Here is a 14,185-nt window from a genome sequence, read left to right as displayed (position 1 = left end):
CAACCTACACTCAAACCTGTAATTTGGGTCGACAAATGCACTCGTATTGTCTTGGGCGTTAATTGAAGGGCTTGAAGGACTGGGATCAGCGTAGCGCAGAGGATTGTGGCGCGTTCTGACTAGAGCTTCGAAGCTTCCTCCGGTGTCTCTTATTTCGAACCTCGACTTCACACCACACTTCTGCCTAGGTAGCGAGAGCAACCCTGCAAAAGCATGGTTGCAAATGATATATGAAGTAGGCTTCGCCCTTCCGCGCCATCCTCGTGCGTTCCTTGCAAACCAGCTTCTGCAAAAACGTCGTCAAGATGGTCGTTCCAAGACTCGCCCTCTTGGCTCTAGCCCCAGCCAGCGTCCTCAGCCTCGCAACTCCTTCGCAGCAACATGCAAGCCTGGCTCGTCGGGCGGTGGATTGGAGCAAATGGAAGCCCGGCGTCACTTTTCAGATCATTCTGCACCACCCCATCGAGGCCGACAGCACCGCTGACATCGTCCCTGCCAACGCTGATGTCTGGGATATTGACCTCCAACATGCTTCTAAACACCCGAACATGATCCCAACTCTCAAAGTTAGCTGCTCCAGACCGTGTTTGACAAACAGTTCACTAACAAATACTTTTAGGCCGCGGGAAAAATTGTCATCTGCTATTTCAATGGCGGTGCCGTGCAGGATTGGGACGATGACAAGGAAGAGTTCCCGGCCGATGCGATCCAAAAGCCTCTCGAGGGCTACGCGGATGAGCGATATCTCGACATCAGAAACGGGGACGTCGTCACGACAATGAAGGCTCGCATCAGCAAAGCCGCGAATATTGGCTGTGATGGTGTCGATCCAGACAACATCGACGCCTGGGCGCAGGTGAGCTGCTCCTCTCAACCCGAACTCCTCCGTATCTCGACTGACCACAACAACACAGGACGACGAGGATCCGACCGGCTTCAACCTAAAACCCTCCGACTACGCATCCTACATCAAGAATCTGGCGTCTCACGCCCACTCCCTCACCACGAAGGAGGGACGGTCTCTGATGATCGGCCAGAAGAACGCACCCGAAATCGCCCCCGACCTGGCGTCCACCGTAGACTTCGCGGTCCTCGAGACTTGCCTGGGAACACGCACCAGCGACGAAGTCGAGCCTTTCTGCTCCGACTTTCAGCCTCTGGTTGCCAGTGGCCATCCTGTGTTCCAGATCGAGTATCCACTCAGCGTGAAGAATGGCATTGAAATTAGCCAGGTCGACTACGAATACTTCTGTGTGAGCAAAAATGGCAATAACGGGTTCAGCGAGGTCATCAAGCACGCAAGCGAGCAGGTTGATGGGTGGGGCCAGTTTTGCGGTCTGGGAAGAACAGGTGGTCGATTTGAGACCCCTACCATTGACGAGGAAGAGGAAGAGTAGATGGCGACTAAGAGACATATCGGCAGAACCTGAGGAGGAGCCGTACCTCTCCCATCGTATGCAATCATTGGCACAACACTCAACTATGAAGACGACACAGCCATCCTTGATCAGAAACAATTACAAGAGTTTATTATTTTGATACTCGATGTCTCTGTGGCCTGAAACCTAGCGCCTGAGAACGTTGGATCCTGCCACTATGACTTCGTGGCCTAGAAACTATATACTCTTAAATGCCCAGGAACTTGCGCAGGTCCTCCGTATCACGAGAAGTCCAAGCAATCTTGGCCTTTATGGAATCAGTGGACTGCGACAACGCTCTGACGAATCCCTTCTTGTCCTTATTAGCGAAGAAGCTCTCGAGCTTGTCGAGCTGCTCTTGCTTCGTGAGACCACTGGAGCAATAGCTCACGATGCTTCCGATCATGGAAGACTGAGCTGGGAACTTGGTATAGATCTCGTCCCATCTTGTTTGCATCCAGTCAAACAAGGCCTCAATGCCGGCCTTGCTAGACCGCAAACTGCCGATGGGGATGTAAACATCCTGATCGCGAACCTTGCCGCTAAGTAGCATGTCCAGAGTCCGCTGTCTGAGCGCGGGGTCGCGAGCTTGGCCGAGCGTACGCAGAGCGCTGTTACGCTCGTCGCTCGTCTCACCAGTCTCGTAATACTTGAGAACGGCGTCGTACTAGGGATTGTCAGCAATTTTGTCGCACGCATTCGCCAGAAAACCTATAGGACTTACCTCCTTCGCGCCACCATACTTCAGGACAATAGAAAATACAGAGCTTCTGATGTTGGGGTGAATGGCGGTCTTGTCCCCAGCCGCAAATTTCTCGAATAACTCTCTCGCCGCTGCCAGAACCTTCTCGTCGCCAGACATACCAGCCGCGCCAAACATGAGGGCCTTGTACTGCTGTTCGACGTGACCATCTGCGCTGGAGAAGTTCCAGCCCAGCTTGTGGGCCATGCCACTGACGATGTTTCTTTGGAACTCAGTCAACTTGTCGACGACCTCCTCATCCTCAATCCAGGCCATCTTGATGGATCCCAGGCGAGTCAAGATTTGGTCCCAGACAAGGTATTCGGCCTCGCCTGCATTGCTGAGGGCCTTGAACAGACCTAAGCAAGAGGACGTCTTCTGGTAGCCAGAAGTGGCCAGGGCACTAGTATCAGCCACGATACCGACTCTGTCTTGGACAGAAAGAAGCTCTGCGGCATTGCCAAGCTTCTCGAGTCTTTCGATGGCATACTTTGTGCGGTAGAAACCTGTAGAGTCCGCATTAATTTTGAAGAAGTCGGCATCCTCAATCTCGAACTTCGCATCCCGAGTCGTGAGCATCAGGCTCTTGTCGATGCCGCCCTTGGTGCGAACGTTCAACGAGATGGGATAAAGCACCTTATCCTCTTCAGGCTTGACGTCTCCGGTGGTCAGGAAGCGGTGCTGCTCAACATTGATCGACTTGCCCGACTCAGTTACGGAGACGACCGGGTAACCAACGTTCTGAGTCCAAATATTCATGATGGAACCCACATCCTTGCCACTGGCCTCGCTCAAGGCTTGCCACAAATCGTTGGTAGTAGCATTGCCCCAAGCATGGCGCTTCAGGTACTTTCGGACACCCTCCATGAAGACATCCTCGCCCAAGAAAGCTGAGATCATGTGCACGACGCAGGAACCCTTGGCGTAGCTGATGCTGTCGAAGATCTCATTGATCTCCTCAGCCTTGTGGACGGGAACCTCGATGGGGTGACTGCTCCTGAGGCCATCGAGACCAAGAGCGGCTTGCAGATCCTCTCTGACAAAAGACTCCTTCAACTTCCACTCGGGAAAGAAGGCATTCAGAGAGTAACGTGACGCAAACTCGGCAAAGCCCTCGTTCAACCAAAGGGCGTGCCACCAATCTGGAGACACAATGTTTCCGAACCATTGGTGGGCAATTTCGTGAGTGATGACGGTCGATACACGCTCTTTGGCTGCGGCACCGCTCGTTTTATCATCAAACAGAACTTCGACGGTACGGTAGGTCACCAGACCCCAGTTCTCCATGGCGCCAGCGGCAAAATCGGGAATAGCGACCTGGTCCAGTTTCGGCAGGGGGTACGGGAGACCGAAAGCCTTCTCGTAGAACTCCAAAGCCTTGACACCGATGTCAAGGGCATACCTTCCTCGCTCAATGTCCTCAGAGGGAGGAGCATAGACGCGCAGAGGCACGCGGAAGTCGTTGTTCTCGATGTAGTTCAGCTCTCCGACAATGAAGGCCACAAGGTAAGTGGACATGACGGGTGATTTATTGAACCGGACAGCCTTCTTTCCTGAGGGCAATTCCCTCTCCTCGGCGACATCCATGTTGGAAAGACACGTCAAGTTCTTGTCGGCGACGAGAGTGACAGTAAACTCTGCCTTGAGCGCAGGTTCATCAAAGCAGGGGAATGCTCTACGAGCATCGGTGGGCTCCATCTGACTGGTGGCGAGAATGCCCTTGGAGCCGTCCGGCTTGTTGTAGTATGAGCGGTAGAAACCAGCCATCTTGTCGTTCAGCTCGCCGACGAACTTGATCTCAAGCGTACCCTTGGCGCCCTTGGTGAGACGGTCCTTGAACTCGAATGTGTGAGTCTGCTTCGGCTCGTCGTAGGTGATGACTGGGTCGCTGAGGCTCTTTTGCTGGCCGTCGGTCGACAGGGAAAGCGCGGCATGCTTGACATCGATGTCGAGAGTATTCAGGGAAACGGTGTTGGAGTCTTCGGTGACGTCGAAGTCGATCTTGACGTGACCATCAAATTTGAGCGTCTCGAAGTTGGGCTCGAGAGTCAGATCATAGTGTCGGGGGACGACGTTGGTAGGCAGGAGCTCTCTGGGATAGTTGAGAGTGCCGGCGCCGGCACCTTCTCCGAATCTGCACATATTTCTTTTGTAGGAGCAGTGTCGTGTAGCAGAGATGCGCTGAGGGTTCTGAAGGCGAAGGTTGCGTCGTAGAGGGGCAGCTCGGGGAGTAGCAGTCTGGGTCGAGATTGCGCTGTAAGTCCTCAACTGGTGAGGGCTGTTTAATCTCGTTAGCTCAGAAGGAATCTGCGCAATAAAATCCAACAGTCAATCGATTGAATGGGAGAGCTTACACGCGAGCAAGTGGTCGTCTGGTCGATGTGATGCGTGAGGTCAGGTCGACCGTACGTTTGGTTACGAAACGGAAAGCCATGAAGGAGGGGGCGGGGGCCAGAGCAACAAAAGAACGAAAGCGGTCAGACGGGACACCCAGCTTACCTCCCTACATAGGTAGGTACCTAAGCTATGGACGTCTAAGGAAGGTGAGGGAGGGAGGTAGGTACATGTAACGCGGGGTCCAGTTCGCTGAGAGGGGAAAGAAAGCTTCTAACATGCGCTGGAGGTGCGCAACTGTGTTCCAGTCTCCGTCATGGGACCTATGCGCCGACACAGGCCGCGCTGGCCGCCCGGATGCGCAAATCTCCTTGTCTCCACCTCCTGCCTCAGGTCACAACCGACGACGGGACTGCAGTGTTGTTGTCTTGCCCCGAGCGAGCTTCACGCCAAGCCGCTTCCACCCGATTCGGCCCACTGCCGCTCCGTGTCCCCATCGGTCGGGGTCTACTGCCCGGAGTTTGTCTTGGTCCCGGTCCTTCCGTGATTGCTCTTTAAGCATTGACCGAGTTCGCCGGCATGCTCCGGCAGACTGCCAAGATGGACTGCCGAGGGCGCATCCGGCTCAGCCGTATGTACTTCATCCCGGTAGAAGACTAGGTACCGAGTTGCCGGGTAAGTGTTTAACAGCTTGAAATCGAAATCCACGATGCTCATAGTGGATTTTATGTCGACAAGGTCTGTGGACATAACTTTGAAGAAGCTTTGCAGCCTCATCTCCCAGTGAACTGAGACAAGAGCATCAGTCGCTTTATGGTCAATGCTCATTACAACTTCTCTGCGAACGTCTAGATGAAGCCTAGTACGCACGTTACCCCTCTCAGTCTGACTGCGAAAGGCGAGCAAACTTTTGCCATCTGTCACAGAACCTGACGATGCTCAGGCTGCTTGGGTTACAACTCCTATCAAGGAAATGAAATCAGGCCTCTGAGTCGTCCACAAATAAGGACGTCTATAGATGACAACGCCAGGCAAGATTGTGTAATCGCGGCCTGGGGCTAGATAGTATCGGCACATGGAGTATTTGTCCACACAAAGTGAATGCCTCATCGGCTGAAGACGGGTCATTACGCAACACCGCAGCCAACCCCACAGCATCATGAACGCGTCGTATAAGAGCACGAAGTGCAAAGATCAAGTCAATTTGCATCGCACTTGATTTGCAGAGGTTCAGAACAAGGAATACATACGTGTAAAAGAAAGTAGTGGGCAGATTAGGCCATCACTTGGTTTGGACAAATGGCTGGACGAGCTTTGGGCATATCAACTCCTGATCAAGAGACGAGACAATCAAGGCCCTTCTCCACGCCAAGAACCACCACCCCGGGACAGAAACAGACGTCATTTCCCACTTCAGGTCCAGAAAATGAAGCTAGGAATACCAGAATACACAGTATGACCTGCCCACAGATGTCTTACCCCGGCATTACTGGACGGGGAGACGGGGTCGGGATCCATGATCGGGAAGAACCGCATTAGCACCTGGCTGTTCCGAGCAACATCCTCGGGATAATCCATGGCGGATAACCGGTCCCAGACGATTTGTGGAGTAAAAAGGCCATTCTTGAATGACGATTGCCAATGAACATTCCGTTGTTGGACCGGGGTCCCGGGGAAAAGACGTCTTGAAGATCGGGAGTCGGGACTTGTAGATTGTCGAAGATGCACTTTTACGCATCCAGCGGCGGACAGAGCCCACTGGGGGCGGCACCCGAAAGTGAGAAGGCTAGAAACCGTTGTGCAGACGACACATGATGTGGGCAGCCAATCAGAGAAGGACCCTGACACCAAACGGTCGGAATGTCTTGATATCTAGTAGCGGAGGGCTTTCTCGTGACTTGACACGGAGACTGACTCTTGAGCGAATTCGTTATTTTTGAAGCCGGCGGGGTCATGTCTGGGGACCAAAATAGATGAGGGCCCAATGGCGAGAGACACGAGCAGAAACGTGTCTGGTCGTATTGGCAGGGCGGCATTTTCATTGCTTGGTTTGTTGAGGCCGTGGCCCTCACCAGTGCTGCGGTTGGTGGTGCTAAGGGTGGTACTGTGAAACGAAGCTGTTTTGTGATATTCTTGGCCGTTTGGAGCTCTAAACCCATGTATTCCTTTAACAGGGCAGATGCCCCGCCCTTGAAGTGTTTGAGCAATTGGGCGACGTCGAGATACCCACCAAAAAGAAGATGCGAGCAACGTGAACGGGCCCTTGGAAGTTGGACACTGACCTGAGCTGATGTGAAGTAAGGTAGGTGGTGTACGGAGTGAGTACCTGAATTGAGTAAGGCATCCTACCTTTTTTAAAAGTACCTATTACCTGCCTCCTGCCCTTGTACGTATTCGTACCTCCCGCCTCTGTTCCCTTCCCTGACCTGGGGCTCACCTCACCTCAGGTGGGGTTGGAAGGGAAAGACCCCTCCAAGACCAAAACACCTCTCTCCCACCTTCGTCCCTCAGGCGCTCCCCTCTGCTGCTCTGGCACAAACATTTCCTCTCCTCCATCACTGAAGCCTCATATTGCACAACCAAGCAATTGCTTTGGATCAAGCACGACTTCATCATCCAGACACCCATCTACAAGTAAGTCTGATTCCAGCACGCACATCCCCCCTCTATCGTCACAGCAGCTAGCTAGCTCCCCGCTATCATGAAGCTGCTGCTGGCGTTGGATGTGAAGCTTGCGAGAAAATCACCCCACCACCCACCCTGAGGCAATTGTTTAGTCCGGTCAAGGAGCACTCGCAAGCTTAGCAATTTCCCCGAATCGGTCCTATCACTACCATTTGTTGACTCACCCACTTGTCCCGTTCTGCTCTCCCAATATAAAGTCTTTCTCCTCCCCCCTCGTATCCTTTGCTAACATCTCTTCCTCCCATCCGTAGGAATCATCCATCACAAAACAACACACCATGGCCATCACCAAGATCCACGCTCGCTACGTCTACGACTCTCGTGGTAACCCCACCGTCGAGGTCGACGTCGTCACCGAGACCGGCCTTCACCGTGCCATCGTCCCTTCCGGTGCCTCCACTGGTACGTCGTCGTCGCAGCAGCCGCCGCCGTCCTGATACAGACATGTATACTTCCAAAGAGACGGAACGATATGAGGCTGATACCCAATGAACAGGTCAGCACGAGGCTTGCGAGCTCCGCGATGGTGACAAGACCAAGTGGGGTGGCAAGGGTGTCACCAAGGCTGTCGACAACGTCAACAGCATCATTGCTCCCGCTCTGATCAAGGAGAACCTTGATGTCAAGGACCAGACCAAGGTCGACAAGTTCCTCATCGACCTCGACGGCACCCCCAACAAGACAAAGCTCGGCGCCAACGCCATCCTCGGTGTCTCGCTGGCTGTTGCCAAGGCTGGTGCTGCTGAGAAGGTATTTCCCTTGTGCAACACTTACGCTTGCTTTTTCGAGTACTGACCGCTTCTAGGGCGTCCCTCTGTACGCCCACGTCTCTGACCTCGCCGGTACCAAGAAGCCCTTCGTCCTCCCCGTCCCCTTCATGAACGTCCTGAACGGAGGGTAAGCAAATAAATGCTCGATCCACCCTGTCTGGAGCATGAGTGCTAATTTTGCGTCTCAGTTCCCACGCTGGTGGTCGCCTCGCCTTCCAGGAGTTCATGATCGTCCCCTCGTAGGTCCCCACCGGCTCTGTCGAATTCCACAACGCAGCATGGACTAACACTTGTTATCCAGCGACGCTCCCTCTTTCTCCGAGGCCATGCGCCAGGGTGCCGAGGTCTACCAGGCCCTCAAGGGTCTGGCCAAGAAGAAGTACGGCCAGTCTGCCGGCAACGTCGGTGACGAGGGTGGTGTTGCCCCCGACATCCAGACTGCCCAGGAGGCCCTTGACCTCATCACCGAGGCGATCGAGAAGGCTGGCTACACTGGCAAGATGAACATTGCCATGGACGTCGCCTCCTCCGAGTTCTACAAGGAGGACGCCAAGAAGTACGACCTGGACTTCAAGAACCCCGAGAGCGACCCTACCAAGTGGATCACCTACGAGGAGCTCGCTGCCCTGTACTCTGACCTCTGCAAGAAGTACCCCATTGTCAGCATCGAGGACCCCTTCGCCGAGGACGACTGGGAGGCCTGGAGCTACTTCTACAAGTCCCAGGACATCCAGATCGTTGGTGATGACTTGACCGTCACCAACCCCCTGCGCATCAAGAAGGCCATCGAGCTCAAGTCGGCCAACGCTCTGCTGCTCAAGGTCAACCAGATCGGCACCCTTACCGAGTCTATCCAGGCCGCCAAGGACTCGTACGCCGATGGCTGGGGCGTCATGGTCTCCCACCGCTCTGGTGAGACCGAGGACGTCACCATCTCGGACATTGTTGTCGGCATCCGTGCTGGTCAGATCAAGACGGGTGCCCCTGCCCGTTCCGAGCGTCTTGCCAAGCTCAACCAGATTCTCCGCATCGAGGAGGAGCTCGGCAGCAACGCTGTCTACGCCGGCGCCAACTTCCGCAAGGCCGTTGAGTTGTAAGCTTGGTCGACTAATGATGACATGGAAATACCGAATCCTGATGTTCCTTGACACTGGTTTGGGGGACTGGGGTAAAAATTGATGAGACACGCCTGGCGTAGAGAAAAGACGCACTGGATGATGATGGATGGGAGTAGCGATTATGAAACTCGTAGCTTACCGTACCTAAACACCTTGAATGAAAAGTACCAATACTCCCACGTTGAGACGGGCCGAACAACGTCGTGATGAGGTGAAAAGAGTGGCCAGGTGAGAGATTGTGGTCGATGAGGCCGTGACGGAGGTCTTTTGTTTTGGGAGCACGCTCTCCAGGAATGTCCATGAAGACGAGAGACATGTGATGCTTGTGGAACCCCACCAGCGGCTCACCGCAAGATGCGAAGCGTCGCCTCAGCCAGGACTCCTACCGCAAACTGGCTTGCTTAGGTAACGGCGTTTTCTAATCGTCCCGTCTAATCTCCATCGTATCTTCAGCAGACGTAAGGTAAGGTAGCACGTAGCACGCTTCAATTGTGGAGCCTGGAGACAGCGCACAGGGCGGACGCCAACTCAGCTTTTGGTCCAAAAAGCACAAGGTGTGCCGTGTTTGAGTGAAATTTGCTACCTACTTGATGTTATAGCCTCTACTTGCATAGGTGAAAAGTTGGCAATGGGATGGATGGATGACTGCACGGGCACCATCCAGTGTCCGTGTGCGGTAGTACCTTTGCCGGTGCCTCAGTAGGCGGGCAGATAAACGTGTTTGAGTTGACCTGAGGTGCCTACCATCTGTACTGCAGCAAAATCGTCCTTGGCAAGAACACAAAACCGCACTGCTGGATCGCTACTGGACCGATATGCATCCTACGTAAGGTGGGTAGGTACCTAAGTCAGCTGAATGTACGCTGGTTGGACTCTAAAAGGACGAGACTGGGACAGTCCAGACTCAACAGGGGTTCGCGTCGGCGTTTGTCGTCATCCACGAAAACTTCAGATCGGATGGGAGAAAAGAGGAAGCGTCAAAACAGACCGACAGTGGTAGGCCGGGATTCTGGAGTCGGCTCGAAATTCCCGACTGCGTCCTTCCATCTGGTCTCCCTAAATTTACCAAGTCAATCGTACATCACCTTACATTAGGAAAGGTAGGTTATCCTCCTCCGTCTCAGGCTCATTCACCCGCCTTACTTGTCTCGCTCGCATTGCACTAAGAGATCTGACGGGCAGCTCCCTACATTACCCCGGACCTGTCGCATTCAAAGCAAGCTTGGAAAGACGCTGGAGGTTCTGCTCCTCCTTGACCGCGTGGAGACAAAACCCCCCTGCCCTGCCGCAACGTAGGTACTGAAGTATCCACGTCCACCCCGACTACCTATCTATATCAACGTCCTTCTCCGCCGACCAGCAACATCGCCAGCATCGCCCCCTGGCTGCAGAGTCGCGGCTTGAAGAGAACCTTGCTTTTATCGTACAACCACTCCCTCCACTTCCTACCAAGTTCTCTCGGAAGCCGAGCCACGCAGTCGGATTGAGGCCGAGCCCGCGTGGGGGCTCCTCTGCTTGCCACCTTGTCCGTAGGCAACTTGGGCCCGGGTCCGGTCCGGTTTGGCGTCTTCACTGGTCCTTCTCACCATCATCGTCCGCCTCAACCGTCAAACATCCTCCGCATCAGCTATTACCTACACCACACACACCCAGTTGCTTTCGACATTGCTTAGCAGCGTCCCTAGCTGCCACTAGGTAGACCGTCGTCTTGGCCGAACAACTTGCATCCTGCATCACCTTGTTACTTTGGCACCATAGTAGCAAGCATCTACTATGTCCGAACGCAGTCGCCGGACGCGACTGCAGCTTCCGGAAGAACGACCGCTTCTCAATCGGAATCGTCAGAGCCATACATCAGAGGTGCAAGTGCCGCTTTATGGCTGTATGACTAACCCTCACAGTCACCTCCCGGTGTACACGAACATACATCGCATCAGACGAGACATCATCTCCATCGTAGAGGATTATCTCAGTTTGGAGCAGCTTCGCGATGTCAGAATCAATATTGCTGTTGTTCGTCCCCTAGTCGACAAGCTGTATGAGCTCGACGACATATCCATAGGTAAGTTTTGCTTCACCTCTTCACTGGCTCTGCCAAGCGTCACTGCTTGAATGTAGCCGTGCTTGTTTTAACAATGACCGCAGTCTACTGCTTGCTTGTCAATCGCGCACAATTCCTCCATGAGCAATCACATCTCAACAGTCGTCAAAATGTCAACTACAGCCGCGCAACACTGTGCGAGCTCGTGGCGACCCGTATTCTGAGGCGTTTCAGCGAGGACAATGAGGGTCCTGAAGGTTTGGTATTGCTGTCGCACATTCTAGTTGCTGGCTTTGAACCTTTTCAAATGGCTCCGGCTGGCATTCGCGAAGCCGCTTCGACCGAGACTTACCGTTCTTACAACCGCATGCTCCCCTCGCTTGAGATCGCCATCTTGACTGAGAGCAAACATTTCCTGAGCGCAACCCCTTGCCAGAAAGTGTAGGTGCTCCATTGCGTTTCAATTGATCGAAATTTTAACCAGCTTTCCTAGCGTCGACGCCATTTATGAAGGCCGCATTGTCTACACGCCTTCAAGTTTTATGGATATCATTCCTGATCATTACAAGTTGAAGCCTATTTCCTTGTATAATCCCCGGGAAGGCCCGTTGCTTGACCAATACCGGCTTCTCGTACCTCGTACGAGAAACATCTTAGAAGTCTTCCAGTTCATGGTTCTCCTCGCCCTTTACCTCTTCGTCATGGCTGAGCGAAATCCCGAAAAGTTCACTCTATTGGAAGGTTGCTTTGCCGTCTTCGCGTTTGGATGGTCTCTTGACCAGTTTGCGACAATTTTGGAACACGGCTGGTAGGTAGACCATCCAGAGAAGCCGTGTCGCTATTCTAATTACCTGACAGGCATGTCTACACCCAAAACTTATGGTCCTTTCTTGACGTAGGATTCATCGGTCTTTACGCCATATATGTGGTCCTTCGTATCCATGGCGGTCGTACCGGGGAACTTGTTCCAAAACAGCAGGCTTTGGACGTCCTGGCAATGGGTGCTCCCGTCCTAGTACCAAGGCTTGCTTTTAACTTGCTGTCAGACAATCTTGTCTTTCTCTCTCTGCGCTCCATGATGTCAGACTTTGTTCTGTTGACGTTCCTATCGGCTTGGTGTTTTGGCGGATTTCTCCTATCCCTTCTTTGGCTTGGCGAAGGCCCACCGGGAGAGGGCGAGCATGCACCAGTGTAAGCAACCATCGATCTGACCGCTTTTCGAGTCTGCTAATAGCTCTTGCACAGCTTGATCGGCAAGTGGATGTTGTGGATCTGGTTTGGACTAGACGGTACAGGCATCTCGCGATCGGTGAGTGACCCGATCCATCATACGAACGGTGACTAACTGTAAAGGCCGATTTTCACCCCTTGTTGGGCCCGGTCCTCATGGTAGCATTCGCTTTCCTAGGAAACACACTGTTCCTCACAATACTCGTATCGATGCTCTCCAACACTTTTAGCACAATCGTCAAGAACGCCACCGCTGAAATCCAGTTCCGGAAAGCAGTGTTGACCCTAGAAGGCGTCAAGGGCGATGCCATCTTTGCATACCAGCCTCCCTTCAATATTTTGGCAGTGTTCCTCCTTCTTCCCCTGAAGTTCGTTCTTGGCCCGCGTTGGTTCCACAAGATACACGTAGCAAGCGTCAGGCTCGTCAATCTTCCGCTGCTGCTCATCATCGCCGTCGCGGAACGGAGGATTCTTTGGCCCCCTCCGCAGCCAGAGAAGTCGAAGACAGGTGGAACGTTGACCTTGTACCCCCGGGTCAAGCAGTGGTTCTGGGAGAAATGGCGTATAACAGCTCATCGCGACATAAGAGCCGTGTTTGATCTGCCGCCTCCTGATTCTGTGGAGGAAGAGATCGCCGTGGATGACGACTTCACCCATCACATGATCCGACGTCAATTCACTAGGACGATCACGAACGATACGATGCGGAAGAAATCGCCTCTTAGGAGAGACTCGATGTTCCCGGGCGTTTCGTCCAAGTTGAGAGGATCATTTACCGGCAGTGAGGATATGCACGATGTAAACAGCAGGTTGGAGGCACTGGAGCAGTCAACACTAAGGATTGAGAACTTGTTGGCTCGGATGGTGGGCTCTGACGATTATTCCGACAAGAACTTTGGCACAGGGGAAAGCAGCACTCTCCGAGACATGGACGCATCTTTGACTCAATCGCCAAAGTAGTCACTCGGGCGAGGCAATTGGCGTTGGTCAAACTACTGCCAGGACGAGGATGTGTAAGGAATTCAAGTAGCAAGAAATTTTCTACAAGTTGTCATTAGAAGCTCGCTCGGCGGCTTCTCGCACTGACAAGGTGAATCAGAGACGCAGCAACACGGCAAATTTCGTTTGATTGTAAAAAAAAGGGATTTTTTTCGGATTAGACAGAATCTGCTCCTGCCGTTTGCTCGCATTTCACATCCATCGTCACGAGAATTCGACGGCCCTCTCAACAAACACCACACCAATCAGGCAAAGCTACGGTTCATCGTCATCGGTCAATTGCCAAACGGATGAGCATGTGCGAAGTCATCATCTACAAGCACGTCGAGTGCAAATGCATCTGGGGAGAGATCGCAATCTCTTGCGGGCCTGGCATGGGCTACACAACCTGTGGCCAGTTCGGAAGCGGCATCGCCAAAAAGCCTCTTAGAATGCAGCTGGCGGACTTGCGGCCTTGCCCAAGACATGATTTATACGGACTGTACGACCGCAACCAGACACGGATGATCAAGAAGATCACCAACGGCATCAAATTCGGCACGGGCCCGAACAAGCAGGATGCGGGAATCGAATGCACCTGCTGCACGGTGATGTGAGAAGAGTGGCAGAAGCTTTGCCGTGGACGCAAGCTTTGGAGGTGAGAGAGCAAGCCCGCACATGATGGTCGACGTTTGAGAGCTGACGTGGAATCGAACAGAGCCAAGACACGATGACGATTCTGCCGGAATCGACATATCGAGGAGCTCATTATCCGGGTTGGCATTGGAGACACACGGGCGTTGCTTCAAGTGTTAGGTTGGGCTTTCTGGCCGGGGGGTTCCAGTTCGTCGGAGGAGCTCGACCGAGGT

At 53.4% G+C, this 14,185-nt stretch overlaps 4 protein-coding genes across 4 annotated transcripts; 3 read left to right on the top strand and 1 right to left on the bottom strand.

Moving 5' to 3' along the window:
- Positions 1-305: 305 nt before the first annotated feature.
- Positions 306-1,397, top strand: CkaCkLH20_03213 (uncharacterized protein; the record flags this gene model as incomplete). The annotated part of the gene is made up of 3 exons (XM_038885932.1): positions 306-566; positions 620-856; positions 915-1,397. The coding sequence occupies 3 exons, from the start codon at positions 306-308 to the stop codon at positions 1,395-1,397; spliced, it is 981 nt and encodes a 326-aa protein (XP_038748441.1).
- Positions 1,398-1,626: 229 nt separating this feature from the next.
- Positions 1,627-4,594, bottom strand: CkaCkLH20_03212 (peptidase family M1; the record flags this gene model as incomplete). Its single annotated transcript, XM_038885931.1, has 3 exons — positions 1,627-2,085; positions 2,143-4,438; positions 4,515-4,594. The coding sequence occupies 3 exons, from the start codon at positions 4,592-4,594 to the stop codon at positions 1,627-1,629; spliced, it is 2,835 nt and encodes a 944-aa protein (XP_038748440.1).
- Positions 4,595-7,457: 2,863 nt separating this feature from the next.
- On the top strand, positions 7,458-13,298 carry CkaCkLH20_03211 (nonselective cation channel; the record flags this gene model as incomplete). Its single annotated transcript, XM_038885930.1, has 11 exons — positions 7,458-7,581; positions 7,676-7,929; positions 7,985-8,076; positions 8,138-8,188; positions 8,251-9,042; positions 10,969-11,129; positions 11,213-11,549; positions 11,602-11,916; positions 11,967-12,299; positions 12,354-12,417; positions 12,462-13,298. The coding sequence occupies 11 exons, from the start codon at positions 7,458-7,460 to the stop codon at positions 13,296-13,298; spliced, it is 3,360 nt and encodes a 1,119-aa protein (XP_038748439.1).
- A 329-nt stretch (positions 13,299-13,627) lies between these two features.
- Positions 13,628-13,933, top strand: CkaCkLH20_03210 (uncharacterized protein; the record flags this gene model as incomplete). The annotated part of the gene is made up of 1 exon (XM_038885929.1): positions 13,628-13,933. One exon carries the CDS (start codon positions 13,628-13,630, stop codon positions 13,931-13,933), a length of 306 nt encoding a protein of 101 aa, XP_038748438.1.
- Between the last annotated feature and the right edge of the window lie 252 nt (positions 13,934-14,185).

This window comes from Colletotrichum karsti (assembly GCF_011947395.1).
Source record: "Colletotrichum karsti strain CkLH20 chromosome Unknown Scaffold8, whole genome shotgun sequence".
NCBI lineage: Eukaryota > Fungi > Ascomycota > Sordariomycetes > Glomerellales > Glomerellaceae > Colletotrichum > Colletotrichum karsti.
The sequence above is the reverse complement of the archived record's forward strand: the minus strand, read 5'-3'. Positions and strand labels throughout refer to the sequence as shown.